Below are 24,676 nucleotides of genomic sequence, written 5' to 3' on the forward strand. Positions count from 1 at the left end.
CTTCATACACCACCTTGCACAGAACCATACATTATTATCATTAATATAATTAATGGTAATAGTTGTATCATATTCCATAACATTATATTATATCAGCATATTGATTATAGAATCATACAGTGTTTTCTATATTATAAATTATATCACAAAAAAACAGAAAAACAACAGAGTACTCACACTCCTGATAAGGTTGGTGTGTTCTTCTGATTGGCTAAAGTAGCTGCCGATGTCCATAACGGTGACAGAGCCATTCATGCAGCCACTGACCCAGTCCTGGTACTCATCCCACTCCGGCAGCCGGTCCCAGAAGACCTTAAAGGCTTCCCACACTGTCTCCTGACACACTAAAACACACACATAAACAGATTACAAACAAAGCTACAATTAAATACAACTTTAAACTCAAGCTGTAACCCTGAAATAAAAGTGCCTCACATGAGGACCAGTTGGTGGCCATAACAGAGGAGCTGACGGTTGTGGGGCCCTCACAAAGTAATACAAACATTTCAAACTTTAACTTGCCCTAAATAAAGTGATTTTTCAGACAAACAAATGTTGTGTGTAAAAAAGGATAGTTCTGCTCAAAAAGTACTTATATGTGTCGGTTTGGATTTGAAAGTTTGCTTAAGCTGAATTCTCTCGCCTGTCCCTAACCCTGACCAAACAGATGAGACTCCAAGGCAGAATTCAGAGCTTAACAACATATTTAAGGCAGACGAACAATAACAAGTTTAAAACAAAGTTGTTTTTCTTTTTGAAAAGTTGACATTTTATGAATCCAACTCAGCAGATGTTGTTTACAGCTGTAGCCCTTTCAACATGAAAGCTACAGGTCGGACAGTTTGAACAGGATGTTTTCACAGTGAGTGACCACACAAGTACTGAAATGGAAATGTCCTATTTTGGGCTCAAAATAGACAAACAGCTAAATTAAGATGATTGCAACAAAGGCTAAAGCAGAGCAGATTTGAATAAAATGTCAGTAAACATTTGTTCTATAAAGTGTCAGAACATCGTGAAGACTTCCTGTCACAATTTAAAGTCCAGGTTGATGTATTAAAATGACTTGATGTGTCTGACCAACAAACCAAAACCCAAAGACATTCAGTTTACTATACAAGATGAACAAAACCAGAATCTCTTCGCATTAGAGATGAAGAATTCATCGGCATCAAATATATGTTTAATAAATGCTTAAAGGTGCCATAGAATGTAAAACGGTATTAACTTGGCATAGTTGAATAAAATAAGTTTGGTACATGGAACTGACAGACTGTGAGCCTCAATCACCATTGTTTCCTCCTTCATATGTACTGTAAATGCAAAAGACCCATGAAAAAGATGTGATGTAACATCTGGGTTCATTAATATTCACGCCCCAAAATTTACATATCCCAGCCCAGGTTCCAGAGAAGCGTTCATACGAGCTCATGGAGCTGGAGGTTGTTCAGCGTCTCACAGAAAGTGATTTTACGGTTCTGAAGGAAAGGGTTTTCCCTCCGATGTCCTCTGCCTCAACTCTGTGATGTATGAAGTTTCCATGGACAGATAGCTTTACTTGTTGCTAACGCTTCAGTAACCGCTAGCTGCTGCTAACGGTAGCTGCTTTTATCAGCTGGCTCTGAACCAGCCGTCCAAAGAGTCTTTACTAATGTTAGAGGTGGAAACACCAACACTCCCCCGGAGCACCAAACTTTCTGTCAGGGCAGAATCAGCGAAAGGACAGCTAGCTGCACAGCTAACTGAGTAGCTAGCGGCAGCTGCTGATAGTATTAGTTAAAGGCTAAAGTAACCGGTAACATACAAAATATGTAAATCATCAAAAGTGGAGGCAGAGCAGCCGGAGGACAACAGAGGAAAAAACAGACAATATTATTGTACATCAAATCTGAACCAGTTTCACCAAAACCAGAGATTAGGCTAGGGGCTAGGCCCCGCCCCTCTGCTGTGCTTGGGAAAGTTGGCCAATCAGAAGAAAGTGGGCTTTCCGGGATGGGGGGGGGGCCTTAAAGAGACAGGAGCTCAGACAGAAGGTGAAAAGAGGAGCTGAAGCAGTGGACAGTGCGAGAAAAATAATGTGTTTTTAAAGCATGTAAACATTTTCTAGTAGAAAGTGAAAATGAGCACTCAAAGGCACCTTTAAAAATAACTTCAACAAATGATTGATTATTAAAATTCATTCATCACGTTTGGTCCCTGTTTCTGTACATTTCAGGCCAAATGTTCTGCCCATGAATGTTCATCTTTTAAGAGTAAAAAAAAGCTGAGTGATTGTTTTTGGTTGCTGGTTTTTGGGTGCTGGTTGGCGTTCAGTTCACCAGGGTCAGAGCAGCAATCCTGGTTGATGTTAAGCCGGTCCAGCTGGTCATTCCTCTCTCCCTCCCTCCATCCATCCATCCATCTTCGCTGACTCTAAGTCCAATCACTGAAGACGGGACTGATGGTTTACGGACATCAGATTGTTCTGGATGATTCGGACTGACAGTTAAAGTTTCCATCCAACTTCAGAGGGAAATTATAATAATGGTGAAAATAAAAACCTGACCTGATGAGCTCCCCACTTTAACTCACTTCATGTACGTCAGCTTTTATTAATATTAAGTCTACTTCTGCATTTATCCACAAACTTCTTCTACACCTCAGACAGGAAACTATTTTTTTATAAAAAGACTGGTGTTTTTAATGCCCAGTTTAAAAATGTGCATAAAATCAGGTAGATGAAACACACAATTTAAATCAATCAAAGTGGGATTAATAGTAACAGATCTGGATGATTTTCAAGAATGAAGGTTGAACTAATGTAGCGCCACTGTCTTTTGTTGCACATGAAAGGTTGGCGGTCCACTTTTCTGCTGCATGGTTGATGCGAGGCAACGCTTTGTGCTTTTTTAATGCCTTCACTTGTTACAAAAGGTTATGTCCTAGCTGAGAGATGAGAACCTGTTCTTTGTCGTAGTTTTCTTTCTCTATGTGAGGAATGAAGCTTTGACGAAACAATAAAAAACAACAAGAACAAAGAGCCTAAAATTGAGATTTCAGATTATGATGGGCCAAACCTGTGAAAGATTCGCCATATATCCTGTGACGGCCCCAGGTTTGGGCCCTCTCTTGTTGTTTCTATCTTGCTGTGTTTTGTCCCTTTAATCCAGGTAATAGGTGGGAGGAGATGATACCTGGTGTGAGATGCAACACACCTGAGCAGGCGGAGCTCAGGTGGCTGTAAAGGATCCTGCTTGATGATTTGACTCTCTCTTCTCCCGGCCTGCCGACTGACTCTGTTCTGTTTGGTTCTTTATGTTTTACACCCACACATACACTGCATACATACTGATCTGACAGACACCTACAATTCTATATTTTGCTTAATTTACTTTACTTTAAAATGTATTATTATTACCACTGTATAGTTTCCCGTGTTTGTCACTGACTGTTAAGCCAGGTTGGCGACTCACAGACTTGGAGGGAATTCTGCTGGAAAAATCAGATTTTTTTCTTTATTACACTGAAGGTGAAAACTAGCATTGTTGGGAGGAGATCGCTCAGGTGGGCAAATTTACTTTTGCAATTGCTTTAAATTAAGTGAAATGCAAAGTGACAGTTATTTGGTTACAATGCAAGTTAAAAAAGCTGTTAGCGAAAATCTGTGTGACAAAAAGAACAACGGTTAGTCAAGACATTCATGGAAAAACTGACAGCGTGACAACAAGAAGCAAAACAGGAAGTTGTTTTTCTTTGTTCATCTCTGTATTCGAGGCCCAAGGCTCTCAACTAACTGAAGCTGTGAAGCAAAAAACCAAACCTGACAGCTTGAATGTGAGACTAAATAACCTGATAAGAAGGTTGAGTTTTTGCAGTGCATCTGGCTCTGCATGACCTTTGACCTCTCTGCGATCGGCCGCCTTTTATTGGCGGCGGACTTGGCGTTTTAAGCTTGTAAGTCAGTTTGAATAAGAGCTTCAGTGAAACACCTAAAGTGTTAAAGGAAGAAACGGGAATTCCTGCCCACCCGCAACACTCTTAAAGACCAGAGAAAGAACCTGCGCCAACGTACCTCTGAGGTGAAAGTAGCTGAGGTGGTTAGCGACGGCCTGGTCAAATGTCTCCTGACTGCAAAGTTTGACTCCGCTGGGAAACAAGATATTCCTTTTTCTTCGAGTCAGAGTACGATGCTGTCTGTATAAAAGCTGATCCACCGCCGGCTCGCCCAAATATCCGCCCCGCTCCTCCGAATCCACCTGCCGGTCACTAGCGGCGTCTGTAGGTGTCCGAAAATCAGAAAACTCTGAGAGACATTCAGCGAAAGCAGTGGTGCGAAGTAACTAAGTACATTTACTCCAATCTTCAGTGCTACTTTATCCTTCTGCTAGATATGTTTACAGCATTGACCTGAAAGATGTAGGTACTTTACAGATTCATGTTCTCCCATTAAAAAACCTACGAAAGCTCATAAAATACAGCACATTGAATAAGATTAAAGCAGTGGTTCCCAACATTTATGTAATATCAGTGTGGAGTTGTGTCTCCTCGTCAGGTTTCAGACGTCTGCAGTTCGGACAAAGAAACAAACTGATCCAATATTTCTCTACAAATCAAAGGTTAGACAACAAGTTCCTTCCTCTCCCATCAATCACCTCACAATACCTCAGATTTATCTGGTGACCCTTTGGAGGGCCATGACCCCTAGGTTGGGAACCACTGGACGGTAAATAGCTGTATATAAAGTACTTTAAACCAGCTGCTTGTAAAGTAAAGGCTAACACTGATGCATCAGTATTAATCTAATAACGTCACAGGACAACGTGTACTTTTACTTCTAATACTTTAAGTAAGTTTAGCAGATAATGCTGCAGGACTTTTACTTGTGACTGAGTATTTTAAATGAATGTAGTGGTTCTTCCAACACGGTGAGAGCATAAAAACCTGCATGTACTGATATAAAAGCATCCAAACCTGTTTCCATGTAGATGCATCCTGACAGCAGCACCACCCCGAGCGCACACAGCGCCAACCTCCCACGCTTTCCTGCCATGTCTCAAAGAATCACAACCTCCAGGTCCTGGACTCCTTGCTTCTTACTTCCCCCTCCTCAGCTCATCGGCGGCTCCTTTCGGCTCCCTCATCAGCACTTGTCAAAATAAAAAGAGGAAATAGATATTCTCCAGAGCTGCGGACGGTCGCCGGGCTGCTCGTTGCTCTCTCAGGTGAGCAGATGGGACTCTGCTGGGGAGATTTTTTCTCTTTGCTCTAATCCGATTTGTTAAGCTGCTGGAGTGGATGACTGTCAGAGCCACTGTGCACCGGTGCAACGGGTCAGTGTTGCTTAAAGCAAATCAAACACAAAGACCAACACTCGGGCTTTGAGTTGATACAACAACTCTGCTGAGCAAAAAGTAAACTCATATAAGAGACTTCAGGTATGATCGAAGCGTTCCTACCAGAACATAGTGGTTAATTTCCCATGATTCACCTGTGTGAAGATCTAGTCCAACAGAAGAAAATGCAAAATAACTCATACAACACAGTGAATCAACACAGCTGCAGACCTGAACATGAGAGCAGGTCGGAGAAGGTTAGATCTGGTTATTTATCCACAAACCAAGTGGGACGTGTTTGACCAGAGTCCTCCGACACAGCTGATGAAGCCTCAGGCGGACCTGAACAGGCCGACATCTCGATGTACTAAATGTCATTATTAACTATGAGCCCGAAACACGTCTCACTGAGCACTTTAAAATCTGTAATATTTCCAACACGCTCTATAAAAGACCCTCAATTTGGAAAAAGTCCACTAGAAATTCTGTCCCAAGAAAACAAATTTAAGACGTGTCTGTAATTGTGATTACGAGCGGAGAGCTGGGTGCAGGATCAGCCGGGATCCAGCCGAGGTCACCGTCAGGGAATCAGCCAGGTGGTCGTCACGGCAGACTGATCACACTGGATTACCTGAACGTGGCGCGAGGTCACATTAAAAGGTCAAAGGTCACAGTGGCGTGCCCTGCCTCGACCCCGGGTTTCTGCTTCGTTGGCTCGTTTTGAGTAAATCAGTTTAAACTTGGATAATAAACCAACTGAGGCTGTTTGGAAGAGTCCAGGTGAGCAAAACATTAAAAATGTAAATACTTACAAACAATGTTATGAGGTTTGGTAATAAAAATGAGTTAATGTGTTTTCCCAGCGATCCACGAGGTTAAGAAAATAAAGAACACTTGTTCTTCAGTGTATATTTAAAATATAATAATATATATCATATTTTAAAAGATGACTGTTAAATGTAATAACTCACTGTGAGTCTCGTCCATCATTAATCAGCTAAAATCCATGTATGACCAAATGTCTTCAGGGAATAATGAAGCTCCATTTGGTTACAGTGCACATGAACAGAGAGCTAAAAGGCTCATCTGTTTCTCATGAAGAAGTCCAAAGATATAAATACGATTATATCAGATAGTGAGTTCACCTGCACGGATCACTTTGTGGCGTCTCAACAGATCCTTAAACCCGCTGCATCGCCAATGTCAACAATGGCGGACATCTTTTATTGGATAATGGGATTAACTTGGAACAAGAGGAGACGAAGGAAAACGAAAACACTAAACATTTTATTCTGCAGCCGTCTGAAAGTCTTGAGCGACGTGTTTTTGTTGCTTCTGTCGTTGCTTCACACTGATTTTACACACTGAAACTGTTTTGCCAGACGGAGGCGGTTTTATTTCAGAGGCTGTGTCCAGCAGAGACTCAGTTTTCCATCTTCAGGACTCACCGGGAGTTTTTTTTTGGTAAGCATTAAATCTGTCTGATCTGAACCTCCCATCGCTCAGATTAGCCAAATCTACGGCTCCTGGGGCCAAACGTTGAGTTTAGGTTCAGCAGATTATATCTACACACTTTATTATACATTTACATATTACTGAATCATTGACTGCCTTTTAAACGGCAAAGCCCCTAAAAAACAAAAACATCTTTTTAGATCAGATTAACTGAAACCTAATTCTTAATGATCACTCAGCAAACATTAGCAAACTGAACTAACTCTTGCTAATTAATTAAATCACATTCATTTGATTTGATTTCTTACTGGATCTAATTGGTTTTTTTAAAAATACACTTAATTAGTTTGTTTTACTGTTTGGTGACACTTTATTTCACCACTTTTCAGCATAAGAACCATATAAACATCAAACCACAAGAATGAAGAAGATGAAACAGTAATAAAACACTGTGTTCATATCGTTATAAATGATTACAACTACCTTACATTATCAGGATGTGTCGTTACAGTTGCTGACACAGTAAACATATATCAGCTACTTTATATTGTTACAAACCATCTACTGATGCTTAGTGCCTCTAATGGGGTTTAAGTAAAGTGTCGATCTTTGAAAAGTATTTTGATTAATTATTGTTATAGGGTGATATAGAGAAAACACACTTTTAATCAGAAGGTACGTCTGATTTTTATCTGACTGTGTTTGTTTTACTCCTATAAAGTTATTCTCGTCTGTTTATAGTAAACCTGTTTTACCTACTTGTGATTTTCTTTTTCATTTGTCCTCATGTATTTTATCTTTATAGAGGTGTTAAGTGCACTTTTTTCACCTTGTTTATCTTTTGTAAAGCACTTTATTTGAGACGTGCTATAGAAATAAAGTTATTATTAATTAATCACATGTTGTGGTTGTTGTTTAGTCTTTAAATATTTAAGACCTCCGTCAGCCTCCTACCCTCCAGTCTTATCTAGTTAATGAGCTGTAAGCTGATTGGTCCTCAGCGGGGGGCGCTCGGTAAAACCCCAAGATTAGCAAACCAGTCCACAAACACACACAGTTACAGTCACGCACACCACAGAAGAAGTAAAGGAATAAATAAGAAAATAAATTTATGTGAACACAGACACAGGAGGAGGACACGCTCTCCTCAGAGACATCACTGATCCATCAACACCGATTAGCTATTTAATTCTTTATTACCACCTCTGTTAGCGCCAAAACTACCAACAGCACTGCTGCACTATTAGCACAGTATCAGGCTGCTCAGATATTTACCATTACTACAGGATAGTGCCGGTGAATATAGTATAATACTACTATTAGTACACAAACAGTACTACAATAATACACCACTTCATTCAAGGCTTCATTCTTATGAAATAAATAAACAGAGCGTTTTCATCACATTTGCACTAAAGCTGGATGGAAACTTATTTGAACCCAAACCACTTCAACCAGTCACATCAGAAAACATCTTTTATGTGGTCATAAAAATGAATGGGAGGCTTGTTGATCGTTCAAAACATGAAGCTGACCTCTCCGGTCCACATCCCGGATCCATTAAGGAGCGTGTTGTTAAATGTGACTTGAGGGACGAGGCCTCGACAGATGTGACAGCTGAGGTAAAAGTTTCCCGGTTTGATCTCAGTCTGCAGATCTGATCTCCTTCCTGAGGCGGAACATCTCGTCTCCTGCAGCTGCTTTTATCGGCGTCCTCTTCCTTTCTTTACCCGGCCTGCTCAGTGAGAGGGAACTACATCCAGATGCTCCATCACACAGACCACTTTATTTACCTTAAACTCCACATTTCTGGGCCGGCGCCACCAACAAGCCGTTTTCAGGAACATGGACATGGAGTTTTCATACGTTTCTTTCCCGTCTGTTGGGTTTGCTCTGAGAATCGGAAGAACAAAAACTAAAACATTACATTTTTTTGTAAGAAATTTTATTATAACATTTTAAATTCTTTGACAGCCAAGTAAAATCATTAACAACGTAGAAAAAATATAAATTATTTATTGCACAGGTCAATTAACGGCTCAGTGTGCCGTGTTTTTTGGTCCCTGGGTTTCAGCTGTCGTTGCTCTGGTGCATCCTCATTATCAGACTGCGGATCTCCTCGCGCTTCTGTCGCACTCGCTGCCGCGGAAACCAGCTGTCCAACCGTAACGGGAGGTCGAAGTGCACCACGGGGTTCTGAGGAGCCAATCAGAGAGCTTGATTTAGTGTGAAGGCCGGCCCAATTTACTCATAAATCCAGGATTTAAAACAGGGTCACAGTACCCCATTAAAATGCGACATGTCCCGCTGCCCCCCATTAGTCAACGCTGTCAGCAGGTTTCTCACTCTCAGACTTAAACTGTAGCAACATTTATTCTCAATATTTCTAAGACTGGGTGGTTAAAGGGTTCTTGGGATCGGCTGAAACATTTGCTAAATTACAAGAGTTTTGAAAATATTTCAAATAAAGACGAAATTGCTAATGAAAGCCCTAAATATAAGAGAACTTTTGCAGCCATGAAAGCTGGAAAGGTTCTCACAGTATTGTTGACTGTGATTGGGTAGAGCAGCGACGCCCTCCCAGACTCAGCAGTATTGCAAAGTATCAGGTGTTGGCGTACCTGCAGGAAGCTCTCGGCGTACTGCAGCAGGTACAGGCCGCAGTCGCTGCTGTTGTCCTGCTGAGGAACTTTGCAGCTGAAGCTCCTCATGCTGTCTGACGTGAAGAGGCGTGGCGTCCCTCTCCGCACCTCCCACTCCACCTGCAGGTAGCTGAAGACAATAGGAGGCGTCAGAGGCAGAAGCAACTTCAGTTACAGCTTTATGCTAAGGAATAATGCATCACGAAGTAGAAAGTCGGGTTAGGTCCCCTCTGTTGGTGTTTTTACATTGCTGTCACCTGCTGCGCTGCTTTGAACCTGCTGGGGGCGATGTTGCAACCTGTTGCTGACATTAACTCTCCTCATTACTCTGTGATTCAGTAACAGCAAAGTAAACGCTGGGGGTTAAATGCAAACATCACTTCTTACCTGTTGCAGCCAGCAGAGACATTCTCACGTGAACGTTATGTGAACCAAATCACAGAGCAACGCGTAGAACTACGGGGTAACGAAGTCACTGATGATTAAGACTATGTGATGCGGTTGAAAGCCCTGGAAATAATTAGCAAGTGGACCTTGAGTTGGGACGATTTTGTCAATCTTTCCAAGGTGCCAACTTAAAATACTTTTGTTAACATGTCAACATGTAGCTAACTGTAAGTTAAGCATTACTTCCAAACGTATGAACTCCGAGCTTTCAGAACATTTAACTGCAGACGTCATTCAGACGGTTTCTTCTGCTGGAAACAGTAAACGTTTGAACTGAAACTCACTCTCTGACGAGTCTGCAGACGTTCTCGTGGTACGACAGCTTCAGCGAGTCCATGACGAGTATACACGGCCTGGAAAGGACGAAGAACACAGCGTTAAAAAAAAAAACAAAAAAAACCTACGCCTGACCTCAGATGTGTCCCTGGATCCGTTTCTTTGCTGACGACTCACCTCTTTAACACAGTGTCCCTCTGCCAGCCCTGCTGAGTGCACTCCTGTAAAACACAGACACCTGATGTTGATGTTCTACAGAAACAGGCAAACACCACCTGCTGAGGTGAGCTGCTGTATATTTACCGGCGGCTGCTGTGGTCTAAGACTGAGGGATGGATTTCCTGCAGCTCGCTCTGATCCACCTGAGACAAAACAACAAAACATCATCATCAGCTGCAAATGTTGAACCTGACATCTCTGCCTTTTTCCTCTGAAGAAACCACAGCAACACGTGGCGACGATGATGAGCAGCTTCACTGAATCACAACTAACTGCTGCTGAGAAGATTCGAAGATAAAGAAACATCTTTTAGCATGTTCCATAAGATGGTAAATGCAACAGATTCAAGAGGCCATATTGTTAATAAATATTTTCACATAATCCCACATTGACAAAAAATTAGTTGCCTCTCACGGGCTTCTTCCTCTCCACACATACTGTTGCCAAGGTTTATGGGTATTGTGGTTTTTAGAGTCCATCCAAAGAAAAAAGGGAACTGAGAGCTCCTGTTCACATTTAAAACCATTTACTGTGTCACAGTGCCACCTACTGACACCGTTTTACAACTCAACCCATACACCGATCAGCCAAAACATTATGACCACCTGCTGGTCTCCCTTTTGCCACCAAAACAGATCTGACCCGTTGATGCACAGACTCCATTGTGTTCGGTTTCTATCAGAACCAGCAGTTTGGCCTACAGCAGCTCGTCTGTTGGATCCGACCACACGGGCCAGCCTTCGCTCCACACATGCATCAATGACTCTTGGCCGTCCATGACCCTATCGCCGGTTCACAACTTTTCTTCTGATAGCTACTGACCCCTGCAGACCGGTGTAGAAATGTTCTGACCCAGTTGTCTAGCCATCACAGTTTGGCCCTTTGTCAAAGTCACTCAAATCTTAACGATTGCCCATTTTTCCTGCTTTTAACATCAACTATGAGGACACAATGTTCACCTGCTGCCTGACATATCCCACTGATAGGTGCCATGGTGAGGAGAAAATTAAAGATCCATATATTACAAAATATATTATTGGATTTCTCGTGAGTTCTTTCCAACTACAAATGTTTCTGTTCTAACAAAATACATGATTTTCAGTAATTATAATAAAGCATCATAATATATTTTTAGTTTCTTGTCAAAACTGAATAATTTGATAACTAGAAAAATAAAATAAAAAACAATTCTGGTTGGGAGGCAAAAGGTACTCTTAATTTCTTAATGCTGGCAGATGCATAACAGCCCCGCAGTGCCTCGCTGGAACCAGACTAATCGATTTCATAAGGAGGTGCTAACAGATCTATACAGACACCGTGGCTGGATGTCTTCAGAGAAAAGCACCAATCTGAAGGAAAAATGGGTAAAATGGAAATAATTCTACACTCCCAACATAGATGTTGTAAAAGAAAATGACTTCAGTAATGACGCTGTCGGAGCTTTAGATGGATTATCAACCAAATGTTTTTCTTTTTAAGCTTATTTATAGACAATGAAGTTAAAATATGACGTCTCGAACATCAAGTCCTGGAGCTTAGCGCCTTCAGAGGAGACAGTATTTCTGTCTGGAACATTTAATCCTTTAATTTTTGGTGTGAACTGATGTGGAATTCCAACAAACTGCTGCTCCAAATACCCCAAAGTGTCTCCCTGAAGGACGAGAAACAAACACGCCTGGTGACGATTAGAGCTGCTCTGGTAAACATTACTGAGGCTCACCAGAAACACATTGTGCTGCGGAGGAAAATCAGGTCAGAAAATAAACAGCTCACCTGTCGGGCGCTGAAACTCCTCGTGCTGAACCTCCTCCAGACCCGGGAAACAAACCACGACCAGGTACCAGTGAGCACTACGAACACAACGAACACAAACACCGACTCACACATTCTGCTACACTTTGGGGGCAAAAAAGCAAAGAACAGTCAGCGAGGGATTATAAAAGTGTAGACGTCACGCTGCTTCCTCCTGTTCATAATCTAAATGAGTACTTTAAATCTCTTTCAGGTGAATTTAAATCTGAACAAACGACTGAAGCTGCAGTTTTTCTGTTAAGGACAATCTACAAAACAGAAACTGGACGGATCCGATCTGACGCCACTGGCTGGTTACCGGGCACAAGTTACATAATAAAAGAATGTTCAATGCCAATACAAAACCCCAATTTCTATTTTACTAAGAGGACAAACAGAAAAGCTGCGGCAAATTCAGTCATTAAAGATTTTCTATTTTCTGTGGGTTCTGCTGATCTGGTCAGTTTCTAAAACAATAGGAAAAGTGCAGAGAGCAGCAGCTCTGCTAAAGCCATCGAGTCAGTCGGTCTGTTACCCAGTTGGCAGGTAGAGGCCGTGATGAGGTGCCTGGATTAAAGTAGAACTACAGAGTTTTTATTCAGCTGTCCCAACAGAGGTCAACAGTCCAAAGTGGCGTCTTTAAATCTGGGTCAGGAGTCTTTACTTTTGGTCGGTCAGAGAGGGTAAATACTCGCTGCTGACCTCCAATAACAACTTCAGAGCTGAATCACCTACAAACTAAAGTCAGTCAGTGTTAGTTTTCTTACTCTTGATTGACAGGCACAAACAGGAAGTCTTTGGTGAAAATGTCGACATGGCGGGTCCACGTCTTTACCCTCTGATGCCTCATGTGACGATCGCTGGAAACAAGCAGAGACTGAGTTTTACTAACATCATCTATTTTAATAAGTTTTCTTTGAGCCAAAGAGCGAATTTCAGTTGATCCCACTGCGTTAAACGAGGTTGTTTTTTGTGTATGAATTATGAGTCAATATCCGGAGGAACCAGCTGGTAAACATCATCTTATTCACGACTAACGTTACCTGCAGTCTTTTTATTCAGATTCATAAAAACCTGTTCAGGCGGGAAACGAACTAGCGCTGCAACAAGTAATCAATGAATTGTTTTAGTATATTTTTAAGCAAAGCTTTGCTGGTTTTCTTCGTCTTTTATGGACTGAATCTCTTTGGCTTTTGACTGCTGGTCGACCAAAACAACGACCCGTTTCAACTGGCCGACATCTTAAAGATGAATCAGTGAGTTCAAATCGTTATCTTTCTTCTTACGGGACGGAGGGGGCGGCGTCCTCTCCGGCCGCTCTCCGTCTGCTCAGCTGTTTGTAGAAGAAGCTGCTGAAGACGTGACTCCGCTCGGCCGCCGAGCCCCCGACTCCCTCCAGGAGGAGATACCTGCGGGAGGAGGAGACCTGTCAGGACCCTGACCCCCTACTGGTGACTACAGGAACTACACCGACCTGCACTGCACAGATCTTCAGGACGGCACTCACGTGACTTAAAAATCTCTTTTAGATTTATCACATTCAAACTTTGCTAAAATTAAATCCACATGCTGAGAAAACCTCGAATCATGTGACAAACCACACTGCCGTGAAAATAATCTCCGACAGACTGACTTGAGGTAGAAGTCGATGATGACGTCGTTGAGGAACTCGCCGCTGGCCAGGCAGGCCAGGTCCTCCTTCGTCACCGTGATCCGACCTTTACAGGGCGCCGCCGGGTACTGGATCAACCTGAAGCCCACATACAGACCAGGAAACATTTTAGCACCAGACCTCCAGTAAACATTCTTATTATTCTTGGGTCTAGGCGGGTCCTGGTTCTGCTGGGTTACCTGGTGGGAAGCTGCTGCAGAGCAGAGGATCTGAGGTTGGACTTTCTCGCCGGACTGGATTTCTCCTGAAAGAGACGTGTGAGCTCAGAAAAGGAATTTGAACTTTGTGTGACCAACACAAACTGAACCTCCTCCAGGAGTCACCGCCGCCGCCACCAGCTAACGGCTAACAGGCTCATTAAAAGGACGAGAGGGGATGGGATATCACTGCGGGAGGGAGAGGAGCGAGAGGAGGAGGGAGACTAGGAAGGGCAGGGGGGAGGACAATAGAGACATGAAACAAGCGAAGGAAGCAGAGGAGGCGAAGGGAGAAAGAGCCTGACGAGGGAAGGAGGGAAGGAAAGAGGGAAGAGGAGGAGGGAGGAGTCTTACCACCGAGTGTCCCAGCAGGCCGAGGAGGTGCTGGTCCAGAGGAGGAGGACAGCTGTGGAGGAGCAGCAGCCCGTCGGTCCACTCCAGAGGGGAGGTGGGCCCACTGGAGGAGGAGGAGGCCTTCTTGTACTCCTCCATGTCCAGGATGGAGGCCAGCAGGGCGGCCTGCAGCTCCTGCAGCTGCTCCTTCAGCACCAGCAGGAGGAAGGAGCACACCGGGCCTGGAGAACCAGGAGAACACAGAACTCTGAGGTGGAACTCGTCAAACAGTTTCCAGGACCATGGCGAGTCCTTCTCGATGCCACGCTCAGGACCTTTGGCAGCGATTCGTGTTTTCAACGTCGGGATGATTTCAGAGCCAAAGGACACGAAATCTACGATTGGCCGCTGGCGCAGGAGAAGCCACCCGATTGGCTGTTGGCTCCTGCAGAAGTGCGGGTTCACAGCTCCAGTCAAGCTTTCATTCAGAACATCCTGGTTTTTGGACTGCGGGGTTTGTGACAGGAGAAATCACTACGAGGGATAAAAAGAGCTTCGAGCCTGCAGACGCCTGAACGGTGTTCTGTGGGCGCAGTTTGCTTTCATGCGTATCTTTCTAAGGTCATTCTGCCAAACAACACAACCTTCTTCACTGCGGTTTGGGCTCTCTCAAAAACAGCGTGGATGGAAAGTGTGTGATGATGGACTTTCTGACTGACATCTTATCTGTTTACACATCAGTGAAGTGTAATATAACTCTCTCTGCTGGCAGCTGACACATTCGCAGGGTATTAACATGCTGAGTGTTGAGAGGGAGCGACGAGCTGCTCCTGACAACAGTTAAAACAACAGATTGCGTGTCGGCGCCGAGTTAAAGCTCAGGTTTTAGTTTAGTTGAAACATTTCTCTACTTTCAGCACCTCTGCTGCTTAAGTACTGAGTTTAGAGCGAAGTATCGGTGTAGTGCTGACAGGAGTGGACGCCCAAGTGTCAGCGCTGAAAGCAGTTGAAGAGCAAGAACTCCAAGCGTCAGTGGAAGTGAAGTCCTGAAAGGAGAATTGTTCCTGCCTCAGTAAAATGACTTGAAATGAGTTCCAGGCCTGGAAGTGCTGGATGACGTGGAAATTAAAGCAAATATCACGACAAATGAAAGTGCTGATAGGAGCTGAAGTCAAAACTGAAAAGTGTCAGCGCTGAAATGAAGCGACGCTCTTACGGGATCCGAAGCGTTACCTGAAGCGGCGGTGGAGGTCCGGATGGCCGACAGCTCCGTCTGCAGCAGGGTGGCCTGAGCGTCGGTCACCCACAGGAAGATCAGCGAGGGGGCGGGACCTTTCCAACCAGCCAACAAACCCCCGCCCTGAGCCACGCCCCCGTCCCAAACGCCATAGCCCCGAATCTGGGACGCCACCACAGAGACCTGCCCCTCCTCAACTCCTGACAGAGAGAAAGAGGCTTGTTTTTATAGTGTTACCTAAAGAAGAAACAAATAAATAAATCCACAGCGTACCTGAAACAAAGGAAAGTTCTTCAGATTTCATCACCACAGACTTTTACAAAGAATCTGATGATAAAATTGTAATTTAAAAAGGAGAAATGTCTCTTTAATCTTCTTTTAATCTAATGCCACTGCTCAATTATTTAGACCTTAAACTCCTTTATTTAGTCTGACAGTAGAGGGAGGACATGTTGCAGTGTGTGGTTTTACCTTTCAGAGGAATAATGAAGCCATGTTCAGTGATCTACACAGATAAACAAGAGAAATATTAAAACTTAGCAGGAAGGAAGACAAAACAAACTTCACTTACATAAAATCTTCTTTCTTTAATATTTGTCTGTTTCTTGTAAAACATGCGACACTTCTGAACACATCTGAAATGACGAGTACAGAAAGAAACAATAGAGTATTTTATGTTTTTATGAAAGCATTTACTGAAAATGCTTCATTTAAAAAGGACAATCATGACTTAGTGTCACATGTCAGCGCTCATTAAATGGTCGTGAGGTTAAACGCAGCAGAAAGATCAGGAGATCTGAAACCTGAGTGAGTTAAAAATGATTAAAATAGTGATTTAAAATACTGGTCTTCTCTGTATGTGGTCCGTTGACATGCTGACCTACTAACCTGCTCCCCTCCTGCCCTCACAGTTTTTACGGCGCTCTAATTAAAGCCAGCGCGCCGCCGTCAGCCCTCACGCTTCGTCTTAATTGCTCATTAAAACCTGAATCTTAGCGGTTTACAGCCTCGGTGGAAGTTTCTCTGCCCTGCGGCCGTGAAGCGAAACAAGCTGTTTGAGCAAACTTTGACTCGCTTCCCGCTTCATCACCTCCGCAAAGCCTTGGATAGGGCCTTTCTGGAGGCGTAGCCATGGCAACACTGTGTTGTTTTGGCTCATTACACTGAAACTCCGGTGTAAGAGAACACACACACAGAAAATGTGTTTAGCACTTCGGATCGGAACAGTTAAAACTACAGTACAAACAACACTTGAGCAGGAGGTGGGAAAAGAGAAACTAGGTCAAAGTCAGGCAGAAAAGCAGGACGCTCTGTGACCCTGCAGAACATTTAAAGATCTGCTTACGAACATCTGCCGGTTACGCTTCTGAACGATGGCTCAGGAGCTTAGAAGCAAATATCAGATTGATCTTTTCATTTCTCAGTCAAAAGCCGGACTCGTCCTCCGGCTGCAGCTTCACAAAAGTGACCATTTGAATTTCACAGCTTCAAACACGCGCCGTGTTCTGCGTACATCTGGTGAACTTCAGCCGTACTCACCATCATCTCCCCGCTCGCGTCGGCGTGCGTCAGGCCGGCATGAAGCGAGGCGAAGTTCAGCTGCAGGAAGGAAGGTGGCGCCGGCTTAAACCCGTCTACTTCACCTTTAGAAGAACAAGCCTGCTGACCCTGTCAGACAACACACAGGTCCATATCAACACACGGGGTCCACGCATCAACACACAGGTCCATATCAACACACGGGGTCCACGCATCAACACACGGGGTCCACGCATCAACACACGGGGTCCACGCATCAACACACGGGGTCCACGCATCAACACACGGGGTCCACGCATCAACACACATAAATACTGTTCTAAACAAATGTGAGCGATACTTGATGAACGTGTTATTTACATCATGATCAAAGTAAACTGAGTAGTAAATTAAACTGAGGGGTCAGAATAGCATCAAGCATCAAACTAAATAATCAGTTTTACATAAACTGGGCCACTACAAACCTCTAAACTTGTAAAAACTTTAGGTTCTTGAAACTGGACTTGTTATCGGCTCAGTTTGTGCAGAACAGATGTGGCTCACATTCAGCTGACGTTTCACTGCGACAGTACAAAAACCTGTTTATTAAGACTCGCAGCTGGTTTGAGGATCAGCGTCAGTAAACACAACAACAAACACTCAACAGTCCATTCAGATCCAGTCTGGATCTGCTTAGAGTCCCACCGGGGGTCCGAGGCTTGTTTATTAGTCTGCAAGCCCACAAACCAACTACATGACTCACGCCAACCTCGAACATACGGCGGAGAGACCCGAGCCCCAAACTGGGTCAGACCTCAGTGTGGACTGGAAACGCACCACAGGGACCAGTTTCAGAAAGGACTAGTTATCAGTTCACAGAAGTTACTGATGAGTAATTATCAGATTTACAAACCTACTGTGTGAAGAAGCACATAGTTGATATCTTGTCCGCACAGAGCATCATTTTCTACCTACAAGATCAGAACTTCTGCCCCAAAATTATCTCAGTCACGCACAGGTTTATAAATATCTTGACATTTTGAACGATATCTTCTGCAAACACTTCAGAATTGTACTAAATGTCCCCCTTTGGGACTTCGGGGACTGCGTGGAGTTCAGGTTTTTCTCTAAATTAAATTCACAGCTTGGAACAGCAGGTGTCAGTGCAGTTTCTGGTCTGTGTGTTCACATGAGTCCACCAGATGAAGGGTTTGTGGTGCTGCTGCAGGTGGATTTCATTTGACATGACGTCAGGGCGGTTTTGACCCGAAGCTGAAAATGAACTCCGGGTCTCCAGACTCTCACGTCTGTAGTTTGTCCTTCTCTGCACTGATTACTAGGATCTGCAGCGGCTTCACACATGGACCCGGGTCGTATCCCTGTGTTGACCCCTTGTGTTGGCCCTCAGGTGTGTCTCCTACCTGCATCCGCTCTGGCTTTCCTAGATGGGATTCGTCCAGCAGGCTGCTGCTCTGTAAAGTCCTCTTCCCTCCGTCTGCGTCGTCCTCACCCTCCTCTTCCTCTTCGCTCGACAGCACGACTGGACGAGGATCACAAAGAAACTGAATCAGTCTTTAAATAAATCATTTAGTCTGATTCAGCCACATATACACGTTATTCCTCTTTTTGAAGTAAAGATTTAAGGAAGGAAAAAAGATTGTGATAATACCGACACCCCGTGAACGCACCATCGCTCGGCGTGCAGGAGAAGCTACGGTGGCCGAAAGGAATGTGACAATAAATCGTTGTACATTTTTCCATGACACTGTATCGATATTCCAGCCCATCATATCGATACATAACATTAACTAAAAATATAGCGCTTCGACGGTTAGCTCCATGCTAACATATAATGGGAATCTCCATTAACATGCTAATGGATATTAGCAAATACAATCCTAACATAAACTACACGCTTTGCTTCACGTGCTGAGTGACCTACTGTGCAAATACTTAAAGTACATGTTTCCTGAGCTCTGTGTGAAATAAAAAAAGAGCTGCTAACTTCACCGTCTTGATCTGCTGCTTCTGTGCTCCACACAGACCAGCTACAGCAACCCCAAAGGGTCAAAACCCAAACCCAATATTCCCACTGGCCTAAAAATACATCAGTAGGCGGAGAAAAGGCGGCACAAGCCCGTGTCAGTTATTAATAATTAACAGTTATTAATATAATGTGATGTACAGATTAGACGTAGCAGTTTGTATTTACAGTAAGGAAATTCAGTGAATTTGCATTTTGTGCCTTTTTTAAACAAATGTTTTGATAATAATTTGTTCACAGTTGCTCTGTAGTTTTATTAACACACTGAGCAGAATCGTGTTCTTTTCTAACAGTTTGGATTTGCAGCAAATAAACAGAAAACTTTTTTTTTCGTATTAGTAGTTAGATATCGCGATGTATCATTTTATATTTCTAGCTATACATCGATTATCGCAGAATTGCAGTATCGTGATATTATCGTTACTGTGAGTATCGTGTATCGTGAGGGGCCCTGAGGTTCCCGCCCCTAGTGGTCGACGCGCTCCGTTGGCTCTGAGCTAAATTATACGTGTGGTCCTCCGTTTGTCCAAATTAGTCTTCTCTAACAAACCGGTCGACCGCTGCTTGTTGTCGTCGTCTGTATTCAACTTAGTGACGAAACGCGCTCTGTAGAGCAGGTTGTCCTTTTCAGCTACCGTAGAAAAGTGGCGACGTCGCTGTGAGAGGAGGTGTATGCAGACAGAAATGGTTCACCGTGTCAGGTCTCTCTATGGATCCAGATTTAACGCACCGGACCTTAGTCTCCCGTCACTCACTGGGTTCTGCTGCTTTGGGTTTCCTCAGTCGGAGCTGCAGGACGGCCGACCTGTTGGCCGTCTTCTTCTCTCTGAACGCCCTCCACTTCTCTCGCTCCTTCTCCCTCAGATCCTCCATCAGGTTGTTGTTGGCGACGAGCCACGACGTCCTGTTGAGGCCCCGCCTCGCGTCGGGCGTCGACCTCGGCGCACAGCAGGGTCTGCGGACGTCCTTGGGGAGAGGTTTGTTTCCGGCTCTGGGCGGAGACACAAAGTCGTCCTCTGACGTCTGGTCTGAACCGGAGACAGACGACTTCTGCTGCTGCTTTAAAGATTCAGGAGAGCTTCCTGAGTCGCTCTGAAAGAATCACATTAAAGGCACATTTTAACTTTTCAAACAGTATTTTATTCTCTGCTGCATTTCCCTCGATCGCACGTGATTTACTTCCACTTTTCTTTCAACATCTGAATTTCTAAAATGTTGTTTTGGAGTTACTTCCTGTTAACACTGTCAGAATATCGTCTCATAAAGCTGCGACTTTATTCTCAAACATGCTGATGGATTTCTCATAAAGTTACAACTTTATATCTGAGGTTTTTATGACTCATTAGAAATATTACAACTTTATTCTTAAAGTATTATGACTTTATTTCTTAAAACTACAACTTGTGCTCATAATATTATGTCTTTTAGCCTAAAACATTTAAAAATATCTCAAACCTCCGGGTCATAAACGGGTTTAAAAGTCTTTCAGTCTGAGATTTTCTCAAATTAATTCAAGTGAAGAGATTTTGGTTCAACGTTTGATTCCTGCTGGTGTTTCAGAGGAGGAGGAAGCCGCCAATCACCGGTCTGCTCTTCCAGCTGTACCTTCTCCTCAGCGGCGTCCACTCTCCTCCACGTCCTCTTTTTCTGCGTCGGTGAACTCAAACTCCCAGCACGCTCCTCACCTCGCAGCTCTGCCAGATAGTCCAGCGACTCCACAGAAATGTTTTTAGTGGACAGGGGCGGACCTGGAAGGTGAAAGGGAATGAGCTTTCATACAGATCCTCACTGAGAGACATAATGTCCCTTCTGATTCAGTCAGTCTGAGCACACAGACGTGACACGTGTTGCCATTAGCTCTCACGCCCAAACGTCCACCAATCTGATCTGAAGCCTGTGAAGTGACTGAGGGTTAAACTGCTCGTTCTTAATTTAACTAACATTAGCTGACCTCTCTCCTCCAGAGCGCCGTGGGGCTGCAGTCACTCATTTTACCTCTGAGGTCACTTTTCTTCTTCTGTGGTGGAGTCAGGGGCTCTGAGGCCTCGTCAGGCGGCAGCAGGCGGTCTGACGCTCTCTTAGGACGCCATCTGGTGGATAAAACACACAACGGCAGTTTGGTGAAAACAACTGGGGGTCAAAACTTGTGCTTTAGTTTTAATGTTGAGAGACTTTTAACGGATTCTTTTCACCAGCTGGGAGTGAAAACTTTTCCTTCTCGTCTCCGTGCCATTTTGGGGCGGATTCATAAAGTTTTGGGAGTTACATCTGACAACTCTTTAAAAAGCGTCGGACGAGAGAGACGCTGAGATTTAATGCAGGTTTCTGACATGAACATGAATTTCAAGGAGCAGCAAACAGAAACTGGAGGAGCAGCTGATAGTTTTCCAGGAGAAATGATGGAAAGGAGGCTTTGAGTTGATGTGCAGATGAATGATTTGTGTTTCCTTGTGTTTCCGAACCAGCGTCCGGCCATTGTGAACTCACCCGTTTGAGACGCAGCCCGACGACGACTGGGCTCTCTGTCCGGGCTGTGATTGGCGGCCGCAGCTTCCCGGTGCTCTGCGATTGGCTGTTGGCGCTCCTCTGTTCGGGCTGTTGAGTCCCAGCAGCGATTTGACATAGTCCCTGAAAACAGGTGTACACGGCACGCTGAGGAAATAAAACCACCAGGTTACATTTTCACTGCGTTTCATCTGCTGTAACGAACTCTGCAGCCTGCAGGGGCCGCTCCACAAACCTCTGTCTGCTCGTTGAGGACCCCAGCGCGTTCCCAGCATGCATCCTGTCAGCCCCGCCTCTGCTGGACTGATGCCCATAACCCTGTTCAGATGAAAGCAGACGGACCAGACTGAAGGTCAAACACTGACGAGACTAACCGATCAGACCTGATCCAAGTAAATATTTCTCCTCTATTTAAAAGCCACCTTAAATCCTGCCACTTAGATCTGATCACTAATGACAGAAAAGTCAATTAAAGAAATGGCAGATCAGATCGGCTGGTTCTTGCTACATCATACCACCTTAAAAGAGCCATCAGACCAGCAAAAGGGTTAGGTATACCATGTTTAAAAACCTGAATTAAACTGCCATTAAATACAGATATACCACCTTAAATCAATTAGTATACACAGTAACCAACAGATAGATCACAAACAATACTACCTTAACAGAGTGAGGTGATCATATATACCATCTTTATCCCACCTTAAAAGCACCATTAAAGCTAATTTGTCGTCTTTAAAGGAGCTCAGTTTGAATATACCACCTTAAAGTTTCCAGCACATCATACGTAACATAATCACAGAACCAGTCCATTAATTATGCCACCTTAAAAAACTGGCAGGTCAGATTTACCACCCTAATACACAACAGGTAACATACCACCTTCAATAAATTAATTATAACACCTTCAGCGTGTCTGGCTGATGAGTAATTCCATCTTAAAAAGGACCCGACAGTTGAGATATACTACCTTAAGATCGGTTGACAGCTTAAACAATAGACCACTTTAGGAAACGTTAACAGATGAATAATACCACCTTAAATTCTGGGGCGGGGCTCTGGAGGCGGGACAGCGGCGACTGCGAGTGCAGGTGGGAGGAGTCAGAACCCGCTGGCTGTTTCTTCTTGGGGATTTTGAACGGAGACGCCATGCTGCCGACACAGAACACACAAAATAAACAAACCAGACCTCTAACAAAAAACACACTAAACTACTCCAGATATCCCATCAGGCTGCTGCGTGGAGATCATGCCAGGTGAGGGGGTTACCATTCCAAACTACATTCAAAAATCAAAGGTTTTTATATGCAGTTGTTAGATAATAATAATAATAATAATAATAATCCTTATTTGTAGAGCACTTTTCAAAAACAAGTTACAAAGTGCTTTAACAAGTGTAAAGAATAATACAAAAAAAACCAAGATAAATACAAAATACAAGATAGATCTCATGAAATAAAATTATAAACTGCCTGTTTGATCCAAATAAAAGCAGCTTCATATTCAACATTATCTAAATATTAAAATAATCTTCAACAGCCAATTTAAAGGCAACTAAATGTCGACAAAGTCTTAAAACTGCGTCGGATAAATAGACTAAAAAGAACAATTTGTTATAGAACAAGAAGTGAGGTCAATATTTGACCCCAAAACCAATTACCACCCTCAACCAGTAGACCAAACAATTACTGAGATTTACTGAGTGCTACAGCCGAACTCCATAACAAAACTTAAGGATTTAAGAAAAGAAACATAACAAATCTGTTTTTTGTGCTTGGTTCCCTCAGAAAATTGATCTGAAAGTAGTATTTGATTATTTGAATAATACTGTTGTCTTCACGCGCACACCAAGATGAAAAAATGTCCTCAAAATAAGGCTGACACGTCATTTTTAATCAGCCATTTTGTGAACAGTTTCGACCAGTAAACAGGTTAAATGCTTTGCTCAAAGGCTTGTCCAGCTCAGGAATTTAACCCGAGACCGTTCAATCATTATATATTCATTCAAGGTTTTACACCAGCCAGACTTTTACCCCGAAATGTATAAAACTACTGCTGCTGCTGGCAGATGTCATGAAAATGTACACACACCAAACTACATTCAAAAACATGAGGTTTTTAAACGTTTTTAAACTCCACCTAATAAAACCTCTGTACTTCCAGAACTAATAGTATTTTTGGATATTTAGGGTCAGACTGAAATACACACAAAAAAGCACTTTATGTTAAATTGTTTTAAAAGTATAATTCCTTATATTATAAGAAAATTATGCTGAAATATGTTACGTTAGCTAAGCTTCGGGGGAGTTAGCTAGCTGAGCGTGCGGACCAACTATAAAAGATGATATTTCTGCTGTGCAAGTCACATTTCTTAGATTGTTTGTGCGCCGAATTTACCAGCAAACCTTACGGACTAATTTAAAATATGTACTTATATTGTACCGGGCATGTAAGTTTTAATTTAAGTACTCAAACATTAAATAGCGTTAATTCTTAGCAGCAGCACCTGCCGAAGGTGCGCTGTTTACATTTTTAGCTCAGATGCCTTTAACCTCAGACAAAGCACACAGAGTTACACAGCCTTTCTGTTCGGTACTGGTGTAAATGAGTTCGTTGTGGTGTTATTAACAGGAAGCTAAAGCAGCTCTCGGCTTTAACGTTTGACAGTTACGAACCTAACAGCAGCTGCTGCAGCTACGCTGCTAACTCGCAAGCTAGCCGGCTAGCCAGTGAGCTAAGGCAGCCGCTCTCCGACTTCTTCTTCTTCTTGTTGTTAAATGTTCGGAAACTCTCCTGCCGGCTCATGTGGTCGCGAGGATGTGCCGCCCTGTTAGTGAAAAGTAAAAACACATTTCTAAAAACACGCTTCTGTCCGAGCAGGGAAGGATTTTCCCCAAAGACTCAGCAGGACAACGGCGACATGACGACATCCCCTGCGTTGGCTTTACGCGATGACGTCATCAGCAGTGTCGTGGCAGAGACGGTCCAAGGTGAGCAGGTGGACTGACTGAGTCCTGATTGGCTGCGA

The 24,676-nt window shown here is 43.5% G+C and overlaps 1 protein-coding gene across 3 annotated transcripts; it reads right to left on the reverse strand.

The window, feature by feature from the left end:
- Positions 1–8,767: 8,767 nt before the first annotated feature.
- LOC123971485 (sentrin-specific protease 7-like) lies at positions 8,768–24,598 on the reverse strand. Of its 3 annotated transcripts, none has more exons than XM_046050357.1 (22): positions 24,324–24,598; positions 22,686–22,800; positions 21,884–21,966; positions 21,631–21,795; positions 21,139–21,233; positions 20,749–20,891; positions 19,899–20,235; positions 18,521–18,639; positions 17,121–17,249; positions 16,053–16,086; positions 15,578–15,781; positions 14,366–14,586; positions 13,994–14,055; positions 13,776–13,892; positions 13,429–13,551; positions 12,910–13,002; positions 12,125–12,201; positions 10,436–10,494; positions 10,310–10,353; positions 10,141–10,209; positions 9,389–9,539; positions 8,768–8,963 (listed from the first exon to the last, which is right to left on the reverse strand). In XM_046050357.1, exons 2-22 carry the CDS (start codon positions 22,797–22,799, stop codon positions 8,838–8,840), a joined length of 2,565 nt encoding a protein of 854 aa, XP_045906313.1. In that variant the 5' UTR covers position 22,800; positions 24,324–24,598; the 3' UTR covers positions 8,768–8,837. The 3 variants fall into 3 exon arrangements, with proteins under 3 accessions (XP_045906313.1, XP_045906306.1, XP_045906320.1); XM_046050350.1 differs by having other exon boundaries at positions 13,994–14,058; XM_046050364.1 differs by having other exon boundaries at positions 13,994–14,058; positions 21,631–21,771; positions 24,324–24,597.
- Between the last annotated feature and the right edge of the window lie 78 nt (positions 24,599–24,676).

The sequence above is a fragment of the Micropterus dolomieu genome, linkage group LG01, assembly GCF_021292245.1.
Source record: "Micropterus dolomieu isolate WLL.071019.BEF.003 ecotype Adirondacks linkage group LG01, ASM2129224v1, whole genome shotgun sequence".
NCBI classification, from domain to species: domain Eukaryota; kingdom Metazoa; phylum Chordata; class Actinopteri; order Centrarchiformes; family Centrarchidae; genus Micropterus; species Micropterus dolomieu.